This window comes from Bombina bombina, chromosome 3 (assembly GCF_027579735.1).
Source record: "Bombina bombina isolate aBomBom1 chromosome 3, aBomBom1.pri, whole genome shotgun sequence".
NCBI classification, from domain to species: Eukaryota; Metazoa; Chordata; class Amphibia; order Anura; family Bombinatoridae; genus Bombina; species Bombina bombina.
In genome coordinates, this window is record NC_069501.1 from 671,977,849 (window position 1) to 671,990,946 (window position 13,098).

Sequence of the window (13,098 nt, forward strand, 5' to 3'; positions counted from 1 at the left end):
GCTTTAACCCTTAAAATAACGGAACCGGAGCCGTTTTAAACTTTAACCCCTTTACAGTCCCTGGTATCTGCTTTGCTGAGACCCAACCAAGCCCAAAGGGGAATACGATACCAAATGACGCCTTCAGAAAGTCCTTTCTAAGTATCAGAGCTCCTCTCCCATGCGACTGCATGCCATGCCTCTCAAAAACAAGTGCGCCACACCGGCGCGAAAATGAGGCTCTGCTTAAGCTTTGGGAAAGCCCCTAAGGAATAAGGTGTCTAATACAGTGCCTGCCGATATTATTATATCAAAATACCCAGATAAAATGATTCCTCAAGGCTAAATATGTGTTAATAATGAATCGATTTAGCCCAGAAACAGTCTACAGTCTTAATAAGCCCTTGTGAAGCCCCTATTTATGATCGTAATAAACATGGCTTACCGGATCCCATAGGGAAAATGACAGCTTCCAGCATTACATCGTCTTGTTAGAATGTGTCATACCTCAAGCAGCAAGAGACTGCACACTGTTCCCCCAACTGAAGTTAATTGCTCTCAACAGTCCTGTGTGGAACAGCCATGGATTTTAGTTACGGTTGCTAAAATCATTTTCCTCATACAAACAGAAATCTTCATCTCTTTTCTGTTTCTGAGTAAATAGTACATACCAGCACTATTTCAAAATAACAAACTCTTGATTGAATAATAAAAACTACAGTTAAACACTAAAAAACTCTAAGCCATCTCCGTGGAGATGTTGCCTGTACAACGGCAAAGAGAATGACTGGGGTAGGCGGAGCCTAGGAGGGATCATGTGACCAGCTTTGCTGGGCTCTTTGCCATTTCCTGTTGGGGAGGAGAATATCCCACAAGTAAGGATGACGCCGTGGACCGGACACACCTATGTTGGAGAAATATGAATTTCACTAAGCTTTGCCAGACGTGTAGTGCTGACCTGCAAAACCTTGTAAATTGTACCAGAACAACAACACTGTATAATTATTTGAACATTTCTTTGGGAATGCAGTTCTTAATTGCTGATTTATGGTATGAGTTTCATGCCCCTTTAAATGTCTTCATTTTCATGTACTTGCAAATTCACTTAGGCCTAGATTTAGAGTTCGGCGGTAGCCGTCAAAACCAGCGTTAGAGGCTCCTAACGCTGGTTTTGGGCGCCCGCTGGTATTTGGAGTCAGTCATTAAAGGGTCTAACGCTCACTTTACAGCCGCGACTTTTCCATACCGCAGATCCCCCTACGCCATTTGCGTAGCCTATCTTTTCAATGGGATCTTTCTAACGCTGGTATTTAGAGTCGTTTCTGCAGTGAGCGTTAGAGCTCTAACGACAAGATTCCAGCCGCCTGAAAATAGCAGGAGTTAAGAGCTTTCTGGCTAACGCCGGTTTATAAAGCTCTTAACTACTGTACCCTAAAGTACACTAACACCCATAAACTACCTATGTACCCCTAAACCGAGGTCCCCCCACATCGCCGCCACTCGATTAAAATTTTTAACCCCTAATCTGCCGACCGCCACCTACGTTATACTTATGTACCCCTAATCTGCTGCCCCTAACACCGCCGACCCCTGTATTATATCTATTAACCCCTAACTTGCCCCCCACAACGTCGCCGCAAGCTACTTAAAATAATTAACCCCTAATCTTCCGACCGCAAATCGCCGCCACCTACGTTATCCCTATGTACCCCTAATCTGCTACCCCTAACATCGCCGACCCCTATGTTATATTTATTAACCCCTAATCTGCCCCCCACAACGTCGCCGACACCTACCTACACTTATTAACCCCTAATCTGCCGAGCGGACCTGAGCGCTACTATAATAAAGTTATTAACCCCTAATCCGCCTCACTAACCCTATCATAAATAGTATTAACCCCTAATCTGCCCTCCCTAACATCGCCGACACCTACCTTCAATTATTAACCCCTAATCTGCCGACCGGAGCTCACCGCTATTCTAATAAATGTATTAACCCCTAAAGCTAAGTCTAACCCTAACACTAACACCCCCCTAAGTTAAATATAATTTTTATCTAACGAAATAAATTAACTCTTATTAAATAAATAATTCCTATTTAAAGCTAAATACTTACCTGTAAAATAAATCCTAATATAGCTACAATATAAATTATAATTATATTATAGCTATTTTAGGATTAATATTTATTTTACAGGCAACTTTGTAATTATTTTAACCAGGTACAATAGCTATTAAATAGTTAAGAACTATTTAATAGTTACCTAGTTAAAATAATTACAAATTTACCTGTAAAATAAATCCTAACCTAAGATATAATTAAACCTAACACTACCCTATCAATAAAATAATTAAATAAACTACCTACAATTACCTACAATTAACCTAACACTACACTATCAATAAATTAATTAAACACAATTGCTACAAATAAATAAAATTAAATAAACTATCTAAAGTACAAAAAATAAAAAAGAACTAAGTTACAGAAAATAATAAAATATTTACAAACATAAGAAAAATATTACAACAATTTTAAACTAATTACACCTACTCTAAGCCCCCTAATAAAATAACAAAGCCCCCCAAAATAAAAAATTCCCTACCCTATTCTAAAATACAAATATTACAAGCTCTTTTACCTTACCAGCCCTGAACAGGGCCCTTTGCGGGGCATGCCCCAAGAATTTCAGCTCTTTTGCCTGTAAAAAAAAACATACAATACCCCCCCCCCAACATTACAACCCACCACCCACATACCCCTAATCTAACCCAAACCCCCCTTAAATAAACCTAACACTACCCCCCAGATGATCTTCCTACCTTGTCTTCACCATGCCAGGTTCACCGATCCGTCCTGGCTCCAAGATCTTCATCCAACCCAAGCGGGGGCTAGACATCCACTGAAGAAGTCCAGAAGAGGGTCCAAAGTCTTCCTCCTATCCGGCAAGAAGAGGACATCCGGACCGGCAAACATCTTCTCCAAGCGGCATCTTCTATCTTCTTCCATCCGATGACGACCGGCTCCATCTTGAAGACCTCCAGCGCGGATCCATCCTCTGCTTCCGACGACTAGACGACGAATGACGGTTCCTTTAAGGGACGTCATCCAAGATGGCGTCCCTCGAATTCCGATTGGCTGATAGGATTCTATCAGCCAATCGGAATTAAGGTAGGAATTTTCTGATTGGCTGATGGAATCAGCCAATCAGAATATAGTTCAATCCGATTGGCTGATCCAATCAGCCAATCAGATTGAGCTCGCATTCTATTGGCTGTTCCGATCAGCCAATAGAATGCGAGCTCAATCTGATTGGCTGATTGGATCAGCCAATCGGATTGAACTATATTCTGATTGGCTGATTCCATCAGCCAATCAGAAAATTCCTACCTTAATTCCGATTGGCTGATAGAATCCTATCAGCCAATCGGAATTCGAGGGACGCCATCTTGGATGACGTCCCTTAAAGGAACCGTCATTCGTCGTCTAGTCGTCGGAAGAAGAGGATGGATCCGCGCTGGAGGTCTTCAAGATGGAGCCGGTCGTCATCGGATGGAAGAAGATAGAAGATGCCGCTTGGAGAAGATGTTTGCCGGTCCGGATGTCCTCTTCTTGCCGGATAGGAGGAAGACTTTGGACCCTCTTCTGGACTTCTTCAGTGGATGTCTAGCCCCCGCTTGGGTTGGATGAAGATCTTGGAGCCAGGACGGATCGGTGAACCTGGCATGGTGAAGACAAGGTAGGAAGATCATCAGGGGGGTAGTGTTAGGTTTATTTAAGGGGGGTTTGGGTTAGATTAGGGGTATGTGGGTGGTGGGTTGTAATGTTGGGGGGGGGGTATTGTATGTTTTTTTTTACAGGCAAAAGAGCTGAAATTCTTGGGGCATGCCCCGCAAAGGGCCCTGTTCAGGGCTGGTAAGGTAAAAGAGCTTGTAATATTTGTATTTTAGAATAGGGTAGGGAATTTTCTATTTTGGGGGGCTTTGTTATTTTATTAGGGGGCTTAGAGTAGGTGTAATTAGTTTAAAATTGTTGTAATATTTTTCTTATGTTTGTAAATATTTTATTATTTTCTGTAACTTAGTTCTTTTTTATTTTTTGTACTTTAGATAGTTTATTTAATTTTATTTATTTGTAGCAATTGTGTTTAATTAATTTATTGATAGTGTAGTGTTAGGTTAATTGTAGGTAATTGTAGGTAGTTTATTTAATTATTTTATTGATAGGGTAGTGTTAGGTTTAATTATATCTTAGGTTAGGATTTATTTTACAGGTAAATTTGTAATTATTTTAACTAGGTAACTATTAAATAGTTCTTAACTATTTAATAGCTATTGTACCTGGTTAAAATAATTACAAAGTTGCCTGTAAAATAAATATTAATCCTAAAATAGCTATAATATAATTATAATTTATATTGTAGGTATATTAGGATGTATTTTACAGGTAAGTATTTAGCTTTAAATAGGAATTATTTATTTAATAAGAGTTAATTTATTTCGTTAGATAAAAATTATATTTAACTTAGGGGGGTGTTAGTGTTAGGGTTAGACTTAGCTTTAGGGGTTAATACATTTATTAGAATAGCGGTGAGCTCCGGTCGGCAGATTAGGGGTTAATAATTGAAGGTAGGTGTCGGCGATGTTAGGGAGGGCAGATTAGGGGTTAATACTATTTATGATAGGGTTAGTGAGGCGGATTAGGGGTTAATAACTTTATTATAGTAGCGCTCAGGTCCGCTCGGCAGATTAGGGGTTAATAAGTGTAGGTAGGTGTCGGCGACGTTGTGGGGGGCAGATTAGGGGTTAATAAATATAACATAGGGGTCGGCGATGTTAGGGCAGCAGATTAGGGGTACATAGGGATAACGTAGGTGGCGGCGGTTTACGGAGCGGCAGATTAGGGGTTAAAAGTGTAATGCAGGGGTCAGCGATAGCGGGGGCGGCAGATTAGGGGTTAATAAGTGTAAGGTTAGGGGTGTTTAGACTCGGGGTACATGTTAGAGTGTTAGGTGCAGACTTAGGAGGTGTTTCCCCATAGGAAACAATGTAGCTGCGTTAGGAGCTGAACGCTGCTTTTTTGCAGGTGTTAGGTTTTTTTTCAGCTCAAACAGCCCCATTGTTTCCTATGGGAGAATCGTGCACGAGCACGTTTTTGATGCCGGCCGCGTCCGTAAGCAACTCTGGTATCGAGAGTTGCATTTGCGGTAAAAATGCTCTACGCTCCTTTTTTGGAGCCTAACGCAGCATTTGTTTGAACTCTCGATACCAGAGTTAAATTTATGGTGCGGCCAGAAAAAAACCCGCGGAGCGTTAACAGCCCTTTTACCGCCGAACTCTAAATCTAGGCCTTAGTATTTGAGTCATGTCAGAAAGAACATCCAGTCTGCTGAATTCCTTGATACATTTTATGGCACAAGTATCACAATAATAGAACTACTTATTAATAAAAGTGGAGCACTACTTGTTCCTATCAGAAGCACTTTTTAGCTGATCATCTTGTAACACTAAATACAGTACTGGGTTTTTCATGAGATTTAAGTGATACTTTTCAAGCTTTTAAAAGCCAGACATGGGTCCACCTGAATGCCATTTGACAATAATGAATATAGCGACACTTCACTACTGGAGTTGAAGACTAATTATCTAGTGATATACTGAAGATACCAAATGCTTTCCAGACTGCTTTAATGACAAACATACTGCCTAAAGAAAGAAATCCTATATAATTTTATGGAGGAATCATTTAAAGGGCCAGCCCTACTTCAGAATTGTTACTGTTTAAAACAGACATCCTCAAACTTGGCCCTGCAGAGGTTTTGGAACTACATTGCATCATGGGAAAGGTAGTTTCAAAACCTCTGGAGGGTCAAGTTTGAGGATGTCTGGTTTAAAAAAATAATCTCGTTATTACCCATTTTCCAGTTTTGCAGAACAAACATGGTTTTATATATATATATATATATATATATATATATATATATATATATATATATAGATATATATATATAGTAGTAAGCAATTTCCAGTTCAGCCCACCGGTAGCCAACTCGCCTGGGTGCAATGATATACCATGAAATAGAAAGCAAAAGAATGCACCCTCAGGACTTTTCCACAAAAAAACCAATTTAATGGAACGTTTTCGGGGTTCACAACCCCTTCATCAGCATGCAAACCAAACAAAATTCAACTCATTTATAGTGTTACATATCAATTACATCATATCAACCTTAGTGTCTCTCCAAAGGAAAAGTGCGCCAATTTTTCGAGTTTGGAACGCATATTGCGTTCCACAGTGCTATCCGGAACCGGAAGTTGTATTACCTCACTTCCGGTTTACGGATTCAACAAACCAAACATGAAATTAATAATGAAATAGTGTACTCTACAATTTCAAACGAGTTACAGTGACATACTAATTTGTGGGACTTATTGTAGCAAAAATGTGCCGCATTATAATAAGTGCCAAGAAAATTTGTGATAGAAATACGTTGACAAATGTTGCTACATCCGGTCGGCATAGAAACGGTAACTATGGTAATCATATACAATTCTGAGTACCAAAAGATGCCAAAATTTACAATAGTATGTCAGCTGAATGAAGCAACAACTTTCATAGTGTCAAAGAAATAGCGTGCACTCAAATTATATACAATCATATTGTATATATAAAGAATGATTAAAAATAAGATAGTTAAAAATAAAAAAATAAAAATTAAAAATTGAAACTTATGGCAGTACCATTAATTGGAATGGCAAGATACAAATGTAATGTTGCAAATATGATTGCTATGGCTTGCAGTGTATCGCCAGTATATTGCAACAGAGTGGCATTAAACATGTGTATGAGTATCAAATTAGAGCAATATTCAGAAGGATGAATATATATAGCAGTGTTATAGGACGTTGTTATTGTGTCTTAAGGGCACAATTTTCACTTGAATTAAGCCTTGGCCATTAAAGGGTTATAGCTTGCAATGGCCAAAATGTGAATATTTGTGCCAAATGGGGCGGATTTTATTAACCTTATTTGAGAATTTTAGCCCCAAGTATAGTTGCAAAAAAAAAAGGGATATTTGAGAAAAGGTAATAAAGATAAGGATCATAGACATATATGGCTCATACAGATACTGTCCATCTCTGGAACTTATCCAGGTGGATGTGACTTTTAAGTGTCCGTTTTTTGGACTGGTGGTGCATGTGAAGAACATCACTCTGGATGTCAACAGTCTGTATACCATTATACCTCATCTTGACGGACTTAAGGCTATACAGGAACACCTCACGGGTAACCCCCTTTATGAGGGTCCCCCAGTAGGATTTCTATTGTCCCTCATTGAATTCTGTCTGTTCAAAAACTATTTTCGGTTCGAAAACAGTTATTATTTGCAAACTGCTGGCACAGCCATGGGTTCCTCCATGGCCCCCTCGTACGCCAATATCTACATGTCACAATTTGAAAACATGTACCTGTGGAATACGCCGAATGTATCTATTATCTGTTATTACAGATATATAGATGACATTTTCTTGGTGTGGCGAGGGGGCCTGGAGGAACTCCACAAATGGTTTGATGTGTTTAATAACACGACTAACAACGTCAAGTTTAAGATGACAGCTAATACTTCATCCATTCATTTCTTAGACTTGACAGTTTTCAAGGATTCTAACCATTTAGGAACCACATTGTATCATAAACCTACCGACCGCAACTCTATATTAAGGGCAGATAGTTGCCATCCCCCAGCCCTACTAAAGGGCATTGTAAAATCACAATGCATAAGAACAATGCGCAACAATTCGAATCCTGTAACGGGGGTCTCCCAATTGAAAGAAGTGGGTGAGAAGTTCCAGAACAGGGGCTACAAGATCCTGATAATCCATGAGGCTATGGAATCTGTTTCAAGACTTACACAGACAGAATTAATTACACCTAAACCCAAGAGGGACGCTAGTGACAAGCTCATCATGTCCACTACTTTTACTCCAGTGACAAAAAATACTGACAAAAAATACTGGCCAAATTCTCCGACAACACTGGCCAATTATGGCTTCAGACCCTAAACTCACATTTACTCATAACCTATGACCTATGGTTGGGTTCAAGAGGGGAACTAATCTCAAAGACCTGCTGGTGAAAACGGACCCTAAACAGTGTTATTCAACTGGGATGAAAAGGAATATTAGGGGCTCTTATCGTTGTTTGGGCTGCACAACGTGCAATGGCCTAGTGGGTACTAAAGTTTTCCATCACCCGCATACCAATCGAACATTCTCTATCCGGCACTCTATAACGTGTACCACCACTCACGTTATATATTTATTGTTTTGCCCATGTTCCTGCTTTTACATAGGGAAGACCTCTGGCACACTTCGTGAGATCGTATGGCCAATCATCGCCACGCCATAAGGACAGCACTTAAAAATGGCGATTCCGAACAGCCAGTAGCGCGACATTGCGCTTACAAGGGACACTCAGTATCCTCCATCCGCTACATTCTAATCGACCACATACCCCCATTGGATCGGGGTGGCGACCGGAACAAGCAACTCCTGAGACGGGAGGCCCAGTGGATGTTCAGATTAGGCACAATACAACCTGGTGGCCTGAACACCATGCCGGACTTTAAGAGCATAATGTGATTAACAACTGGGGTGCTACATACTTGGGGTATGCCAGGTGGACATGGTGGCTCCGTTTTGGCACACATTTCATTTTCCCCTAGTTGTAGGGGCAAGTGTTGTGCGCCTAACGGCATGGTTTAGGGGGGACATCTGTCTCCACCTTCTCTGTGGAAGCCTGGTCCGCCAAGAGCCATTACCCATTTTCTTCACATGCACCACCAGTCCAAAAAACGGACACTTAAAAGTCACATCCACCTGGATAAGTTCCAGAGATGGACAGTATCTGTATGAGCCATATATGTCTATGATCCTTATCTTTATTACCTTTTCTCAAATATCCCTTTTTTTTGCAACTATACTTGGGGCTAAAATTCTCAAATAAGGTTAATAAAATCCGCCCCATTTGGCACAAATATTCACATTTTGGCCATTGCAAGCTATAACCCTTTAATGGCCAAGGCTTAATTCAAGTGAAAATTGTGCCCTTAAGACACAATAACAACGTCCTATAACACTGCTATATATATTCATCCTTCTGAATATTGCTCTAATTTGATACTCATGATACACATGTTTAATGCCACTCTGTTGCAATATACTGGCGATACACTGCAAGCCATAGCAATCATATTTGCAACATTACATTTGTATCTTGCCATTCCAATTAATGGTACTGCCATAAGGTTCAATTTTTAATTTTTATTTTTTTATTTTTAACTATCTTATTTTTAATCATTCTTTATATATACAATATGATTGTATATAATTTGAGTGCACGCTATTTCTTTGACACTATGAAAGTTGTTGCTTCATTCAGCTGACATACTATTGTAAATTTTGGCATCTTTTGGTACTCAGAATTGTATATGATTACCATAGTTACCGTTTCTATGCCGACCGGATGTAGCAACATTTGTCAACGTATTTCTATCACAAATTTTCTTGGCACTTATTATAATGCGGCACATTTTTGCTACAATAAGTCCCACAAATTAGTATGTCACTGTAACTCGTTTGAAATTGTAGAGTACACTATTTCATTATTAATTTCATGTTTGGTTTGTTGAATCCGTAAACCGGAAGTGAGGTAATACAACTTCCGGTTCCGGATAGCACTGTGGAACGCAATATGCGTTCCAAACTCGAAAAATTGGCGCACTTTTCCTTTGGAGAGACACTAAGGTTGATATGATGTAATTGATATGTAACACTATAAATGAGTTGAATTTTGTTTGGTTTGCATGCTGATGAAGGGGTTGTGAACCCCGAAAACGTTCCATTAAATTGGTTTTTTTGTGGAAAAGTCCTGAGAGTGCATTCTTTTGCTTTCTATATATATATATATATATATATATATATATATATATTTTTTTTTATATACTTTATACCTCTTGTATCAAAGCCTCTGCAGACTGCCCCTTATTTCAGTTCTTTTGACAGACTTGCATCAGTGCTGACTCATAAATAACTCCAAGAGAGTGGGCACAATGCTATCTATATGGCACACATAAACTAGCTGTGAAAAACTTAAAATGCACTTACATGAGAGGCCGCCCACAAGGGCTTTCAACAAAGAATACCAAGAGCAAAATCAATGATAAAAGTAAATTGGAAAGTTGTTTAATATTGCATGCCCTACCTGAATCATGAAAGTTTAAATAAGACTAGACTGTCCCTTTAAGTGACTACATTTGTCTTTTAGGCACATTATTAAATGTCAATCTCACCTAAGAATAGGCATATAGTAGACCATACCTACTAAACATATGAATGGTTGCTATTAAGACAGTAATGATGCATCTAACAACTTTTTTGAGTAGAAAAATAACACTGGTAAATGACAAGAGATTCTGTAGCACACCGAGGGCCCAATTATCAAAAACTCTCAGGCATGGAAAGAAATCATGCAACCTTCTTATATAATCTCTCCAGAACACAGAGCTTTAGAGAATTGTCCCTAAGGCCCTGGATATTCAAAGGTTCTCCAGGTTGGAGAGAAATTGTAGTTCAGACTTCACAAAGGCTGAACTCACTAAATTTTCAAAAGAAAAAGTGCGGAACTCTCACATTTATGTATGTGAAGCAGAGACAAGCCCTGTGCAATAGCACTGCATTATATGAGGGTTTGTTACACTTACACTTTGTGTTTTGTATTTTACATTACTATACATTTCAGATTGGGTCCTTTCAGTATTATTGCATTTCAGCTTTGCACTTTCTCATTTATATATTGACTAGTGTTAAAGCCTGTGTACACGGGCCAAAATGTAACTGCAGCACAGAAGTCCCACCCACCCTCCCCCTCCAGTGATGGGCAGCCCACTCACCTCCCTCCTAACCTTCCCACGTGACCAACAATGGACACCACCACAGCCCAATGCAGAGAGGGATAGAGTGTCCCTCTCTGCTTCGGTGCCTCTGCAAGACTATTTCTGCACTGCCCCATTCGTGGAGCATGCAGAAATAGCGCAATCTCACTACTTTTAGCGAGATCACAGCAGAGAGAGGCCCAGTACAGCAGCGTTGTACCCTCCTTAAGGGCTTAACAACTAGCACTATCCTCGTGCAGTCTCTACTGCGCATTGTTGCTGGTCGTTTAGGGGTTAAGGCCACGTATGTTTGTCTCCAGCAGTCTCTACTGCGCATGACTGCATCGGACAAACATACCTGGCCTTTTTTTTTTTTTTATACAGAATAAATTTACATTTTGATCTAGCCGTGATTTTACACATTCTGATAATGCTTTGAAAGTTTCTGTGTTACTTTAATAACTTTGGATCATACTCAAGTATATTTCTGTGTAGCTTTTACAAATTCCATTGCAACTTGTATTTGCTGCATTGCAAATTAAAACTGACACTTTCAGAAAGTGGGAGGGACAGGACAGTTCCCTGGGCTGAACATGGGAGTTCCCAGGGTATGTCTGAAGCTCTCTCACAAGTCTTGTGAAATTTTGTAAGCATTTTAAAAAAGCTGGTCTCACTGATTTGTCTTGCCAGCTGTCTGCAGGTCAAGTTTGCTCAAAATTCACAATACACAATTAACTAATTAACTAACAGAAAAATAACATATACTAAAATATAGAAAAAAAGCAAGTTAAATTGTAGTGAAAACAATTCAGTTGAATTTGGAATTGATGCAAACTGAGACTTTATCACCCCAGGGGTTCTCCAGTTACCTTCTCTCTTGCATGTAAAGTTTTGTATCCCAGAGAGCTTAATTACTTTCTATGGAAGGCATCTATCATCTCTCTGGTATTTACAAGTTCCTCCCCTTTTCAGTGAGTTCTGCCCCTGTGAAATCAGCACTATAATATCTCTCCAAACTAGAAAATGTTTGATTATCTGGCCCATAGAAAGTAATAATGATCTCTAGGAAACTGAAGCTGACAAGTGCAATAAAATTTGTAAAATATACACATAAATATACAAAGAAACACATCAGAAACAAGTCCTCAAAATATTTTAGTTATAATTTAAAAAAATTAATAATAATGGAAGACTGAACAGCAACAGACTCCCAGAGGCCACTGGCTCAGTAAACCCTTTACAAAGTCAAATGTTGATTCCAGCAATCAAAGTCCCAAAGAATGCATGCCTCTGGGGGTCACTGCTGGGACCCAATATAATTCACAAGCACAAACAATTCCAGAAATGCAGCATATATCAAGAAAAATGTATTCTAGCAAAAAGTGTCAATAGACAAATCAACATTTCAGGATTGTTCCCATAGTCATGCCATGACTAAACGAAAACTTTCGAAATGTTGCTTTGTCTAACAGTTGACAAGCAACAGCGGCTGAAAACCAATAAGGTAATCTAGAACCAAACAGCACACACTCATTTTGGGCAAAAAAAAAAAAAAAGATCTGATAAAATCAACATACAGCTTTTGGGGGTGCAAATCCTCCAGGGGCCATTCCAATTCCTGTGGAAAGCTCAAACAGGTCATTTAAACCGCTGCTTGCTACTGCTGGAGTGGGTGATGGTGCAAATGTTGCTGGGACAGATGAAGGAATGAATGTTTGTCCAACCTGTGATAAAATATGTAAAGGTAAAACTGGTTCAGAAACTGCAGAAGATAAGTCAAACATTGAATCTCTTTAATAAGCAGATAAGTTATACAATCAGATTTGTTCCCATAAAATGTAATATATTAAAACATTTAATGCACAAATGCTAAGAGGGCATTCATATACCCGGCTTTATAAATGCAAATTTACTAAAATAAGTGATGCCGCTGGCAAAATAAAAATTGACATTGGCATGACCACTCAAACTGCTAGCCACTGGCAAACTAACTGCTGAGGTAATGAATGATCTTGCTGCTTCCCTGAGCTTATGCACTGTTTCTGGCACACTTGATTTTCTAGTTAAACATGTATGCAGTTTTGTAAGTATAGAGTTTAAAAGGCCATTATAGTTTAAAAATGACATGCTTTGTGGGTTTAACACCGGCAAAGGGGTTATACACACAGTAGAAGTACCGCTTG

General features: G+C 39.3%; 1 protein-coding gene across 1 annotated transcript in view; it reads right to left on the bottom strand.

Annotated features, from left to right (window-relative positions):
* Positions 1-13,098, bottom strand: part of AP2B1 (adaptor related protein complex 2 subunit beta 1) — a 457,689-nt gene that overhangs the window by 122,314 nt on the left and 322,277 nt on the right. The window contains exon 16 of the mRNA XM_053707425.1: positions 12,493-12,639. Coding sequence (XP_053563400.1) covers positions 12,493-12,639 — 147 coding nt within the window. The remainder of the gene's footprint in view (positions 1-12,492; positions 12,640-13,098) is intronic.